General features: G+C 43.5%; 1 protein-coding gene across 1 annotated transcript in view; it reads right to left on the bottom strand.

The window, feature by feature from the left end:
• Positions 1–11849, bottom strand: part of FRAS1 (Fraser extracellular matrix complex subunit 1) — a 96742-nt gene extending 84893 nt beyond the window's left edge. The window contains exons 1-8 of the mRNA XM_008947743.1: positions 11766–11849; positions 10728–10835; positions 7800–7892; positions 6741–6900; positions 6037–6170; positions 3995–4078; positions 3232–3333; positions 2948–3139 (exon numbers count right to left, since the gene is read on the bottom strand). Coding sequence (XP_008945991.1) covers positions 2948–3139; positions 3232–3333; positions 3995–4078; positions 6037–6170; positions 6741–6900; positions 7800–7892; positions 10728–10835; positions 11766–11849 — 957 coding nt within the window. The remainder of the gene's footprint in view (positions 1–2947; positions 3140–3231; positions 3334–3994; positions 4079–6036; positions 6171–6740; positions 6901–7799; positions 7893–10727; positions 10836–11765) is intronic.
• Positions 11850–13132: the final 1283 nt, after the last annotated feature.

Here is a 13132-nt window from a genome sequence, read left to right on the forward strand (position 1 = left end):
TACTGTGGATCGCTAGGATTTTGCTGGACCACTGTCAAGATTTCAGTGTGTTGAAGCTTACCTTCTTTTTGGATGTTCTACTTTTTTCTCCCAAGAGAATTTCAAAGCACATGCTCTATTTATCCCAGACAGAAAAAGCTTGTTCTTTGTTACAACTGCACAACTCCACAGAAACCACTTCTGTAACTTCAGTTTGAAGGTAAAAATTTAGCAGCAGGAGAAGGGAATAAAGTGCCTAAGTCATCACAACTTTCTGTGCCCAAATAGAAGCCGAATTTTTAAAGAAAGAGGGAGACTCTGTCACAGCTCAGAAGAAACAGCTTCGACTTCCTGACCTGGTCACTTGGTTTCACCAAAGCAGAACAACTAAGCCAGGCAACACTCTGGCTACTCTGCATTTCTACAAAATGGGTAAGGGAGGAGAAATCATTTGGTTCTTAGTCATCAAGGACCACACACAGCCTAAATCTCTCTCTGCTGCTTCCATACATTATTGCTCTTAAATCATTACTTCAAAATGCCATTGGCAATGGTTGGATCTGAAGTCACTACTATGTATTGTAAACTTTCCCATCCCTGCCCACATCCCCACCCACGTGTGTTTATACATACTACAGGAAAGCTGAGAACAACCAGCCATGGAGCACGGCTCACCTAGCCAAAAAAAATGCAGCCATGCTGCTCTGCCAAGACTCAGGAGAGGGAGAGGCTCTGTGAGATAACTTGTGGCTTTGCTGAAGAGAGATTGCTCATGTTCCAAGCTGAGAACATTGAAAGGCAACGATGGGCTGGGAGGCAGGAAAAAAATGTTTTCTGCAATCTCTCCAACGCCTACACACCTACATCCCTACACACCATCCATAAATCTCAACCTCCCAGCTCCACTTCGTCTAAATGTCAGAAAAACTTCTGCAGCTTGATGGCTGCATGGTAGACGCACAGCATCCTGCAAGCTCCATCTTACTGATCCTGTAGTTTCTAGGGCTGGCAGGAGAAAAATTTCATTGCTACGCCACTGAGGTAGGCTGCAGCATCCCCCGTGAGCATCTCCATGAGTACGCTTACTTAGCTGGGGTGCTGGCAACTGCTCCAGCAGGATTATTATTTGCTGCTCTGACAGTTTGATTGGTTTTGGTTGAGTGCATCCACTCCAGCATCCATAATCATCCCAGTCAGCCACATAACTTGTATCCCTAGCTCATCAGTAACCTGCTGAAAATGGCTTTTTGAAGATTAGGTCAGAATCACCATAGACACTTTCATTTGGCAGCTACTGGACAGGTTTGTTTGGAAGGGTTTATAAGCTAAACCTCCACCCTGCTCTCATGTAATGCTGCTAGACTATGTTGAGCTGTCTAGGATTTGCACTTTGTATCTGTGGCCTCATTATGCTTTAAACAGAACGATGTGACCAGGAAATTAATAATGCCTTAATGAAGAGATGAGTTCAAATGCTCTCAGCTTCACATCAGCTCTGATTTATTGATGCAGGCGCTTGCAAAAGCGACCTGCAACTCAAAGTGGAAAAAGAAAATACTGCATTTGTGTTTTGGGTACGTATTTTATTGTAATTAATTAATGCACACTTTGTACTATTGAGGTAAACTATGACTGAATGTGACTTGAGGAAGCTTTACCTTAAGGGAAGCCACACAGAATAATAAATCCTTGGGCACACATCCTTTATCAGGTGAGATAAAACAACACTTGTCTACAATGAAGGACACTGTCTTCCTCCTTCCGTCCTGCTAGCAATCACATTTCATTCAATTCAAAACTGCAGCAGTCCATACTCTGACAATATCACTTTTTTAGATGCCTGGCTTTTAGATGGGTGGTTACTTCTGAGTTTGGTTTGAAAAATTGCTGCGAGATAATGCTGCATACTTTTGAAGCCCTTGGTTTTTGAACCCCACCATGTTAACATCCCCAGCTATTGTTCCGTCAAATATCCCTGGCTTTTCTCAATAATGGATTCTTTGTCGGTACCCAAGACAGAAGCATGAATATTAAATAATTCTCCCTACTGAGCCATGACAGCATGCCATTATCATTAGTGTAAATGATCCAATTTACAGCCATAAGCACGCAGGAAGCTGACTGAAACAGATGGGAGTGCACAGTTTTATGGCAGCCATGACTTTCCACCCAGCAAAATCTCTCTGTGCAGCTTAAGGTCAGTACTACACCAGTGACAAGAGCTTAGGTCCCACACTCAATGCATCTTTTCTGTTTAAAGGGCACAGAGGAACAAGCATACACTTTTATTCCTAGATAGATTAGTGCTGTGTGATCATCATTTGGGACCCCATGTGTGGATTCTCATTTTTTGGAACGCTCACTACACCAGTCTAATACAGTGAATCCATTATGTGTATCTGTCTGTGTGTGAAGCATTCAACCTTATCTAACACATTTTACACATCTGCTACAGAGCAAATATAACACAACTTGGGGGAGAGGAGGATTATTTTATAGTACACAGCACTGTGAATAAAACAGTTTACCAGCCTCACTTCCATGCTAAGGATGGCACAGAAAAAATGGTGAGAAGTGGAACACTGACTCCCATATCCAACTACTTTTCTTAAGTTTTTAACTCTCTCTAATCTATATGTCTCTCCTCACGTTCAGCTCCTAGGAAAATTGGTGGTCACTGAAACCTCTGGGTGTCTGGCCCTCCATTCTAGCAGGCAGACAACAGTGATGGAGGGAATACAAGTTAAATTAGTCACTGATTCACAGTGCAAGCCCACTGAGCAGTCAAACTTGCATGAAAAATCCCAAGTTTACTCTCCTTTCCATGAAGTGCTCTCAATGTAATTGCACAAAACAAGCTCCAAGAGAAGGGCAGGTTCTTGGAGTGTCTCAAGATGTCAGCCGAGAAAAAAGGGAGGAAAGAAAATCACTTGACAGATACGCCTTGAAAGAAGAGAACTGTTCTTACCTTGGCACACTCCACTTTGGCACACTCTGCTTCCTGGCAAGTGACTTGCCCATCGTCACACACGCAGAACTCACAGTGAGTATGATTCCACACCTCACTGTGGTACCTAAGAGTGCCATCGTGCAAGCAGGTTCCCTTGGAAGAGACACACTCCTCACAGCACTTCCCAGGACGCTGCACTTTGCTCTCCCCCTACAAAACATTGGCAACCATGGGGCAGGACTGCCTGAACCTGCTGTCACAGGCACAGAGATACGTATCAGAGGTGAATGATTTTTAACTACCTTTTCACAGGGAACAGAGCCACAGGTCTCTCTCAGGCATCTGACTTCTCCTCTGTGGCACACACACACAGTGCAGGTATTTTTTTTCCACTGCTCACCATGCTGTTCAAAAAGAACATGTGAATAGTTGTTAAAGAGTCTTCATAAATAACAAGATTCTTTCCAGAAATCTGTGCTGCTTATGGGATATGATGGCTCCTTCCTTGTGTCTGCATCCAATAATAAACTTTCCTTTAAAAATTCGTATCTCTACATGATCATTAAACAGGAAGAGGACAGTGTGAGGTCTAGATGACAATGCAGTGTGTATTTCTCATTAACTGCAAGCTAGTGACATCACTGAAGTCTTAACTACTATTATTAGCAAAAAATAATCATTAACAGAAAATCCCACATACATTAAATTAATTAAATGATGCACTGAATTAATTCCCAATGGTACACTGAGAGCTATGAATACTTTGACCTTCACCAGTGCTTTCTGCTTTCCTCCTTCAAAAAAGCATGAAGAGAAAGTGCCTCATCTGCTTCACCTTGCAAACTTCCTTTCTGCTTGCCAGCAAGTTCTTATCTAGTCCTAATGTCTTTCAACTCTTCTGGCTTTCCAAGAAGAAGAAAAAACAAAAAATCAACCCAAAAAACAATGGTTGTACTAAGCTGTCAGTGCTGGCATAAAGTCAGATGTTGGAGGGAAGGGAGAGAGAGAGATGTGCCAGGACTTGTAAACCTTGTGAGCCTTTTGGTGTGGCTCATCCAGGGTTACCTGGTACACTCTTCCCGACACCGAGCAGGGCTTGGGAACACATTCTGGGCAGCATTTTCCAGGAGACATCATCATAACTTCATCCTAAGAAGAAATCAGGAGAAAAAAGTAAAATAAGAGCATGAACAATTTAATGTGGGGCTCAGCACCACTACCTGGAATTCCAGGCATTTAGTAGCTGTGTGCTAACCCCCAGTCACTCAAGGTTTCCCTTTGGCTTTAATATCTGGGGGCAGCCTTCACAGCACAAGATCAGTGTAGCGAGCTAGAAATAAAGATATTTCCTTCATCTCATTCTCTGTGCTTCTTCACACAGCTATTAAGGCCCAAATACATAGACAGGTAGATGCAGATAAAGACACACGTGTGAGATAAAGTACATATATTCATGTATATGGATGTACAGAGGGAAAAAAGTATATCTAAAGCTAAATAGAAAAGCACACTAAAGCATGAGATGGAGGACAGAAAATGTTTTTTTCTTGGTACTGCCACATTTTGAGGCTTTGACCATGTGATTTATTCTTGCCTTTCTCAGGTATTTGCACTGTTCTAGTTAAACCCATACAGCACAACTGCCTGTACAGGTGTTAAATTATGCTTAAAAATGGGTTATCCTGATTTAAACTTTTTCATGCCCGATTTAAATGCCATTGGAATAGGCTGGCACATCAGTAGAACAGTTCATGCATGCCTCAACTCCATCCATCCAAAACATGTCTGTAATTGCCCTGCTACAATTTCACATACAACCAGCAATTTGGAATAGGAATTGTTCACCAGCACCTCCTTCCAGCCCCAACACTGCTGTTGACAGTGAGCAGAGAATAAAGAAAGTAACAGGTATAAAGGCACACGCAAGAAACTGAAAACAGAACAGGATCCTTGCACGTCCTGCTTATGTCTCTTCCACTGGCCACCTTGGTAGGAAACACCTGGAACATGATCAGCACTGGCTTTCTGCTGCATTAGCCATTTATTCTCAGATACATCACAGCAATAACTCAGTCACTTATGTTTTCACAAAGTAAATCTTAAAGATTAGCTGATTAAATATTAGTGCAAGCAGTCACCAGGCAACATCAGCCCATTTGGAGTGGCAAAGGAAGGACCTAAAGCAGGCATAAATTTATTTTAAGGCATAGTACTCAGTGAATACTATCTCAGAACAAAGCAAACCACCAAAATAGTGGTTTTTGAGTCCCTCTGTATAAAATGTGGAGTACTACCTAGGGTTTCCTGCCTTTACTAATCCCTGTGGTAACTTGTTATAATCTTGCAGTGTTTTGGTTGGGCTGATCACTGCATAAGTGCCAAGAACTCATCATCAGCCCCCAGCAAAGACCTTGCAGACAGAAATGTCATAGTTCTCTCAATTGGACTGAAACAATGAGTGGCTACTTGAGCTTGCTTAACTTACACCTTGCTGGTTTTGCTGATTTCTAAATACATGCATATGGAAGGAACAGTGCTCTGAGACTCTTTCAGCTGAAGCTGTATTCTGTTTCTAAACTCTTTATCTCAAAAAGGGAATTTCATCTACAGTTGATTACTTGCAACTATATTTCTAGAGTTCTTGTGAAAAATAGAAAAGGAAAGAAGACTTGCAAAGCAAACTTTTCAGCTGTAAACCAAGCTCTGGAATTCGTGAAGATAAATACTCATTAAAAATCTTGTGTTTTCATTCCTTCCCTCACAGAAATAAAAACATTTCCTGATCAACTCTACATGATTTTTTTTTTTTAGTATAAAACAAAAAACAGCTTCTTTAGAGACTATTTGTGCTTAATTAGCTGGCAAAGGGACGATAAAAGTAAAATGATCGGGAAAGAGGATATTAGGGAAGAGACAGACACAGCACATGTCAAACTGACAAACTTAACAATCACTCCACATCATTTCAACACATCAAAATTCCATATTTCCCAGTCATCACACAGAAGATCTGCCAGCTAAATTGTACATCTGCATGAGAAATGGACCCTGCCAAGGGCAAGAGGCCGGTCACAGGGAAGGTCCCCAGAAGGCTGATGGGTCCTGACCTGGCTGCACAGCAGAGGCTGGCAGGAAGCTGTGAAGCACTGAGTCGTGCCGTCCCTGCAGACACATTTGGAGCACGGACCAAAATGCCAGTCCTCACCATCCTGGAACAAGCGTCCATCAAAGGAGCAAGGCTCTAGGAGACAGGAAAACAATGGGTATCTCTCTTGTCTGGTGCCCTTTAATCTCTTTCTATCACCCATAATTAAAACACGGATTTTGCGCTTCTCAGAACTCAAAATTCTGGTTTGTCAAAGCAGGTAATGACAGTAACAGTTCCACCAGTTTTTCAAGGGCTTTAGGCTTGTGAAATAAGGGCTCTGGATGCACTTCTGCCACTGGACTTCTATGAGAAAATGCAGATCGGGCATTTTTGGTACTTGCAGTCCAAGTCAGTAAGTACCCAAGGTACCCAGGAAATGCCTGTACCTTTTTTCCCCAGATTTTAATCTCCAAAATAAGGACTTATTAGGCACATCTGCTCACTGCTTAAAGCTTGTCACTTCCTCCTGGCCTGTGAAGCTGTTAAAAATGTAAATATGAGAGGAGGACAGAAAGAGAATTAAGACACACACTCGACGCCAGTGTCCTCCCAACAGCACTAAACAAGAAAAACTTTCCAGTTTTTGGATAAAGATGAGATTTCCAGTGACCTACCGCCCAGCTCAGTGAAGCAAGCAGTGCCCCACTCCCACGCCGTACTCACCGCCACGGCCCATGCATTTGGGACAGCAAGATCCCTGAGGGGTGGTTTGCAGCTCTCCTCGTCCACAGGTGAGGGCTGGGCAGGATCTGGGGGTGCAGGTCACCTTCCCTTGGGTACATGAGCAGTGGATGCATTCAGAGCTGGCCCACTGTGAGCCGTGCTGCAGCACACAACACAACCAAAGGCACAGAAAACACACGTGTGAATCCAGCTGCACGGCCTCTCTAGGTCATGCTTTACATTTAGAGACAGGTTTTCTTTTGATAAATATTCAATGTGAGTCCCATCACACAACCAACTGCAAGGTGGGCAGGTGAACACCACCCACCCTGCGTACTCAACACAACTTCCATCTCAGCTGTACTGCAAGGTCCATATATTCAAATTTATCTGGGTATTTCTGCATATTTCTTAAGATTTGGACCCAACGTGCCTCTTGTCAAGAGACCAAATGTAGGACTTGGGCTCAGCATTGAGCCATTTTTCTATGTTTGCCTGTTGTTCAACATGATTCATTAATACTAGCAATAAATCTTCATTTTTTTCTTCTCTGTAGACGCTTATTCTTATTGTTTTGGCCTTTCAGCCCTGCTGGGTGACACCAGGTCCTGGAACCTGATTCTTGAATAATTCAGGACCACAAAATACATAACCCAGGTTGCACAAAGGCAATCAATCTCTAACAGCATAGATGGCTGCTGAGAGAAAAGCCTTCTTTCAGGATAGCTAATATATCAAGTTCACTGTGCTTTGTTCCCCTCCTTCAGCATTATTATATTGTCTCAATCATCCACAGAAACAGTGAATGAATGAATGAGTGGGAAACTCTCCCACCTCACGCCAAGCAGGACACACCATCACTCAGCAGCACATTCCCTCTTTGCAAACCCTGCTGACCAAACTCTTGTTATTTTACATTATCTGACAGTGACAGAATATAAGGCCCATGAACCATCTCTCTCTCAGCTCCCATCAGCTGAGCGTCCTTCACTGACACGAAGCAGAGAACTAAAAACTGGAAAGGATTGCCCCTGCCAAGGAAGGTGACAGAGCACTCACGCTGTGGGTCTGTCCTTCATGCTGGCAAAATCCTTCAGCTCGGGAGGCACACTCAGGGCAGCACTTGTTGGGGGCTATTTGGAGCACTTCTCCCTAAAAAGACAGAAGAATCTAATAAGCAGCTGATGTGAAACAGAGACTTCAGTATGAAGGTAAAGACCTGGGGGCTTGCTGGACCCAGTGCTCTCAGTTTGGAGAGGAAACCTATTAAGTGAAATTTGTAACTCCTGTCATGCCAGATCCCTTTGAGAGATGGCACATCAATTTGCTCTATCTGACATTTTACCATTGAAACAACAGTAGGAGAATTTACACCCCCGACAGTACAATGAGGAAGCCCCCAGCTGAACTAGTTTTCAAACCAGAACAGTAACTGGAAAGCACTTGGTTCAAGCCAAAAGCCAAGATTACTCACTGAAGGACTTCTAAGAAACGTAGTACAGATGTAATATCTTCAATTTAATTTTCTACATGTCCAGGATGGATCTCAGTCTAACAACTCATCACACCAGAAGAGCAGCTGGCAGGCAGTATGAGTATCCAGCCATTAACTGTACTTCTTTGGCTTAATCATCAGCACATTTGTTTTAATAACATGACTTCTAAATTAACTGAAAACTACTGACTGCTTCCAAGCACAGCAGAGTCAGGTGATGCTGATATCACTTTGCTCTGCATGCCTCAAGGGCTTAGCAAGCTGACCACTTGCTACGTTCTGTTCAGCAGCAGGGAAAAAGCTCACACTGCTGGAAGCAACTCATCAGACAAAGTGCAAAACACACCAGTGAAGACATCCACCAACACTGGGAAGGATCATGGGCTCCCTCCACTGAAAAGGTCTCTGTGACTCTTCACAGTGACACTTTTGTGTTCCTAGCTGCACATGAAACGCCCAGGCTTGGCACAATGCCCCACAGACAGGACAGCATCAGGCAAAGGAGGATCTCATTTTGCAAGGTTGTCTGTCACTGATGGCAGCTGAACAGGAAGCCCCTGGCACCACCTGAAGTACCACAGATCTCAGTAGAATCACAGAATCCTTATGTTTGGAAAAGACCTCCAAAATCATTAAGTCCAAGCATCAACCCAACACTACTGGGACCACTAAACCATGTCCCCAAGCGCCATATCTACATGGTTTTTGAACCCCTCCGGGGATGGTGACTCCACCCCCTCCCTGGGCAGCCTGCTCCAATGCCTCACCACTCTTTGAGGAAAAAATTCTTCCTAATATCCAACCTGAACCTTGATGTTTTGACCTGAAAAAAGTTTCTCACTTCCAGGTTTCCTTCAATACCATGGTTTTTAGGAGGTGGGAAACAAAATTAAAGCCTTCATCTAGCTTAAACCATTAAACCCTATTCTACTGTGATTCTGCTGTGGAGAAAGTGTTCTTGGTTTGTTTTGGTTCACACCACAGAAATAATGTTTGCTGATTTTACACAAAAATATTTGAACACCACCGGGTATGCTTGTTGCAGAGACTGCCTGGTTTTGTTTATGCCTTGTTGCTGTAAACAAGATCAGCAAAAATAGCATAAATCCCATAATAAGCAGATAAGAAATAAAGCCTGGAAAGGGATGCTGATTTCTGACCTCGTTCATCAGTGGTTGGTTCATGCTTGAAAGATGACTGGATTTTTTTCTTCTGAGACCTTGATGATCCTTTTCAACATTTAAATGGCCAGACCTTTACAAAACACTTAAACTCTTTGTCTTGAAGATTACCCAGGTCAAGGAGTCACAGATGCATTTTACGCTATAAATCTCTTTTCCTTTATGAGCTTCAAAGTTGCTGCCTTTTCATTTATCCATTTTTTTAAAAATGAACATCTTCTTTAGCCCACTCGTTAGCTGTGCCACGACAACACTGTTTTTTTCTTTCCCTCCTCTTTAGTACAAAAATTCCTTATATTTCAGTCTTGCTTTAATCAATACAGAATGATAATAACAGGGAAAACCAGTAAGAATCAAAATTATTTCCTCGTTGATGCTGTCATATCGGAAAACATTTTAACCTGCTCCATAAAGCCATATAATTATATTGGCAGTACCTCTTTAAAACACTAATTTTCATTGTCATCCATGCGTACTACCCCAGTAATCCAGATGCTAATGCAAGACCAATTCCATGGCCAATTAGCTGTAACCATTAATGAAGGCTCAGAGAGAGAAAGATAAACAGGAGACAATGAAAGCTCAACAACGATCACAAGACAGAAGGAACTGAAAGACAATCTTGGCTCTGTTGTTGCTCATCAGAGTGGAAAACGTCTATCTGCACATTTCAGGGAGATCCAGGTCCACCTTCAAATGAAGGCTGACTGGAAGATGGGCTCATGCTGGGAGGTCCAAACCCAAATTATGGCTTCTTTTGGGGCCCAGAGTGCCCTCTGAGCACAGGCAGCCTGCAGGCTGTCCCAACACCAAGCCTCCAGCTGTAGTATGGTGAAGGAGACAAAGGCTTCCCCCGCTGGGTTCTGGCTGTGTGTTTCTTGCCCAGGCTTGTGTCAATGGGAAGTGAAAGGGCACAGAGACTGTGCCTGACCCTGAGCAGGGTCTCCTCATGCCCTCAGGTTCAAAAGGAGCTGCAGGAAGGTGGCTGAACCAACAGTTGTTACTGTGGTGTCCAAAGATATCAGCTCACTGCTGCCAGTTCCTCCAGGGAAACACCTCATGCTGCACCCTCTTTGTGCATTCCTCTTGATACAAGAGGAGCTTTGTCTCCACTGGACTGTAGGACCAGCCACCCCACCTGCTCCCACCCGTTTCTTTGCATGTAACATGGGTGGAGGACCCAAACAAGCATTTTGACTGTTCCAGAGGCTTAAAGCACGGGAAGGGTAGAAAGTCTAGGGTGACCATCCATTTCTCCCACCACACAGAATGGGTCAGTTGGCGTTGGGACAGTCACAGGCTCTTCCTTACCTTCCGAAAGTCACACTGAGGGTGTTTGCAGACAGTAGGTTCACAGGTGACAATATTTCCATTGCAACGGCAGTCTTGGCAAGAATCTGGCTTCCAAGTTGTGTTATTCTGCAAATAAACATAAGTTTTAAATCAGACTCATGGAGTATGAGGCATGTCTATTTTCCACAACAGCAAACAGCTCAAATAGCTCAATATGGACAGACTGGAAGAGTAAAGCCTGCAACAGACGCACCCCAAAGGCACAACTTTGGTACTATTCATTCAACAACTTCATACAAGCAGTTGAAAGACAAGGCCAGGCACGGCAAGTAATCAACTCCAATGGCAACGTAATTGGTGGGAGATAACCTCCAATGACCTCAAGGTGATTGTGGCATCTCTGGGAAGTTCAGAACTGTCCAAACTGCAGCTGCTGCTATGATCACAGCTTGTGCTGAGGTAGCCGAGCTAGCTCTGAGGTTAACCTGCTCCTGGACAGACAAACAGACAAACAGCTGTGGCACCATACAGTACCCCCATAAGCTGATGGGGGTGCAGGTAAATATTGCCATGCTTGAGCCCAAATGAGCTGTTGAACATAATATTCAAAATTTGAAGAGTGCAGGATCACAGAAATAAAAAGTTCTCATGTCAAAACATGATGTAAACTGTGCTCATTCCATAAGGCTGTAAGATGGAAGGAAAGGCCTGAAGAGATTGAGATGCAATTAAATTGATTTAGTCAAAAATGCTGAATGCACAGCCAGGTACAACCAGGCTTTGCCTGGTCACATTTATTCCAAAATGTCATAAAGAGGACTCTGGCCAAGCAGACAGTCTAGCAGGTCTGGCAATAGCTGTCACCACCACTTGATCAGTGCACCCAACTGGAATATCCACAGCTAACTTGCAAGGGTTTCCACCACCTCTACTTGACCCTTTTCCTATTCCCTCCTCACTGAGGTCATGATCCCACGCTGACATCATGCTTTCAGAAGGCAGCTCAGGTCCTCAACCAGTTGCTCGGACCCTTGGAATCTTATCCTTCCCTCCCACCAGTTTCTCCAAACTCCAAGCAGCCACTTGAGCCTCATTACTTTCGGTAGGATGCTTGGAAAACAAAGCCTTCTTTTTCTTCATTCCCGAACATCCACTTCCAGCTCTCCTGGTTAAATTTATGCCATGCAGGACATTTTCCTGCGTAGTACAGAGAGCTGCTATCCAAGCCACTAAGCCTCATTTTTAATTGATCTAAAAGAAAACCAGACTTTGCTACTCATTTACATGATGTAGTAATTTACTCCAGTAAGTCCATTTACTCACAGGGTAAAGTAAAACTTAAGCAAATTAGCATACAGAAGGATGATTAGCAGTTTACTACTAAGAACATATCTAGGGCTAACTACAAAAGCTGTTAAGCATAATGATAAAAAACTGAAATGTGCCTTAAAGGCCCATTAGAACGCTTAATGAGAAAAAAAAACTTGAAAAAATCTGATGCTTGGTCAAGAGCACAAGCCTGCAAACAGCAGGATAAACAAAAATACTGCTAACAAACCCTTGTGTCTCTTTTGCTTTGCAAAAGCCTTTCGTTTGTATCAAACCATGCTCTTCTCTCGTGGCAAATCTCGTGCACAGGTTAACAAACACTCCGGCAGCATCAGAAACTCAGGGAGATGCTCTGTTAACGTAATGATGGTGGCAACACTGACCTCGGGAACAAGAGATGGCAGTGAGAGTACAGCCCCTTCATCTCTGCCAGCAGACCTACAGTATGGTTAAATTCAGGTTAAGGTATGTGAGTGCCAAGCTTTAGCTAGCACACACAGCAGAGTTAACTCACTCTGCTCTCTTTAACAAAGCTTCATCATAGTTCCATCCACCCTAAGACTCCTAAAACCACGCTAACAACACCCACAACTCCTAACATCTTTCCACTGGCAAAAAGTGACGTTTAATCTGTTTCATGAAGCCACTTATTGAGTTATTCTTTTGCTTGGTTATTTCCAGCTGGAAGAAGAATCCCAAAACAGTGGGTGGCAATGGAGAGAACCTGTGTGAGGGCAGTATCACAGGTGAAAAGCAGTATGAATTTTAAAAGGGGCAGCTCACTGCAGGGTGAGACTGCTGGCTCACAAGCCAGCCATGGGGCAAGCACTGGCCACAGGGAGCGGAATGGGGGACAGCAGACTCTGCCTCATCACTTGGCTCTCCTAAACCTTCATCTGTGGCCTCTCTCCTTCCTTAAAAACAAAAACCAAACCAAAACAAAAAATATTTCTGTATTGGAATAACAGCTGAAGGAGTCACATGGCACAGCATCAGCACAAAGCCACCTCTGCTCACATTTGGAGACTTCAGGGCTCAAGTTTCTAATAAGAAAACCCTCTCTTCTGTTTCCCCCCTCCCCTGTTTTCTAGTAT

Source organism: Merops nubicus, unplaced genomic scaffold, assembly GCF_000691845.1.
Source record: "Merops nubicus isolate BGI_N331 unplaced genomic scaffold, ASM69184v1 scaffold18439, whole genome shotgun sequence".
Classification (NCBI taxonomy): domain Eukaryota; kingdom Metazoa; phylum Chordata; class Aves; order Coraciiformes; family Meropidae; genus Merops; species Merops nubicus.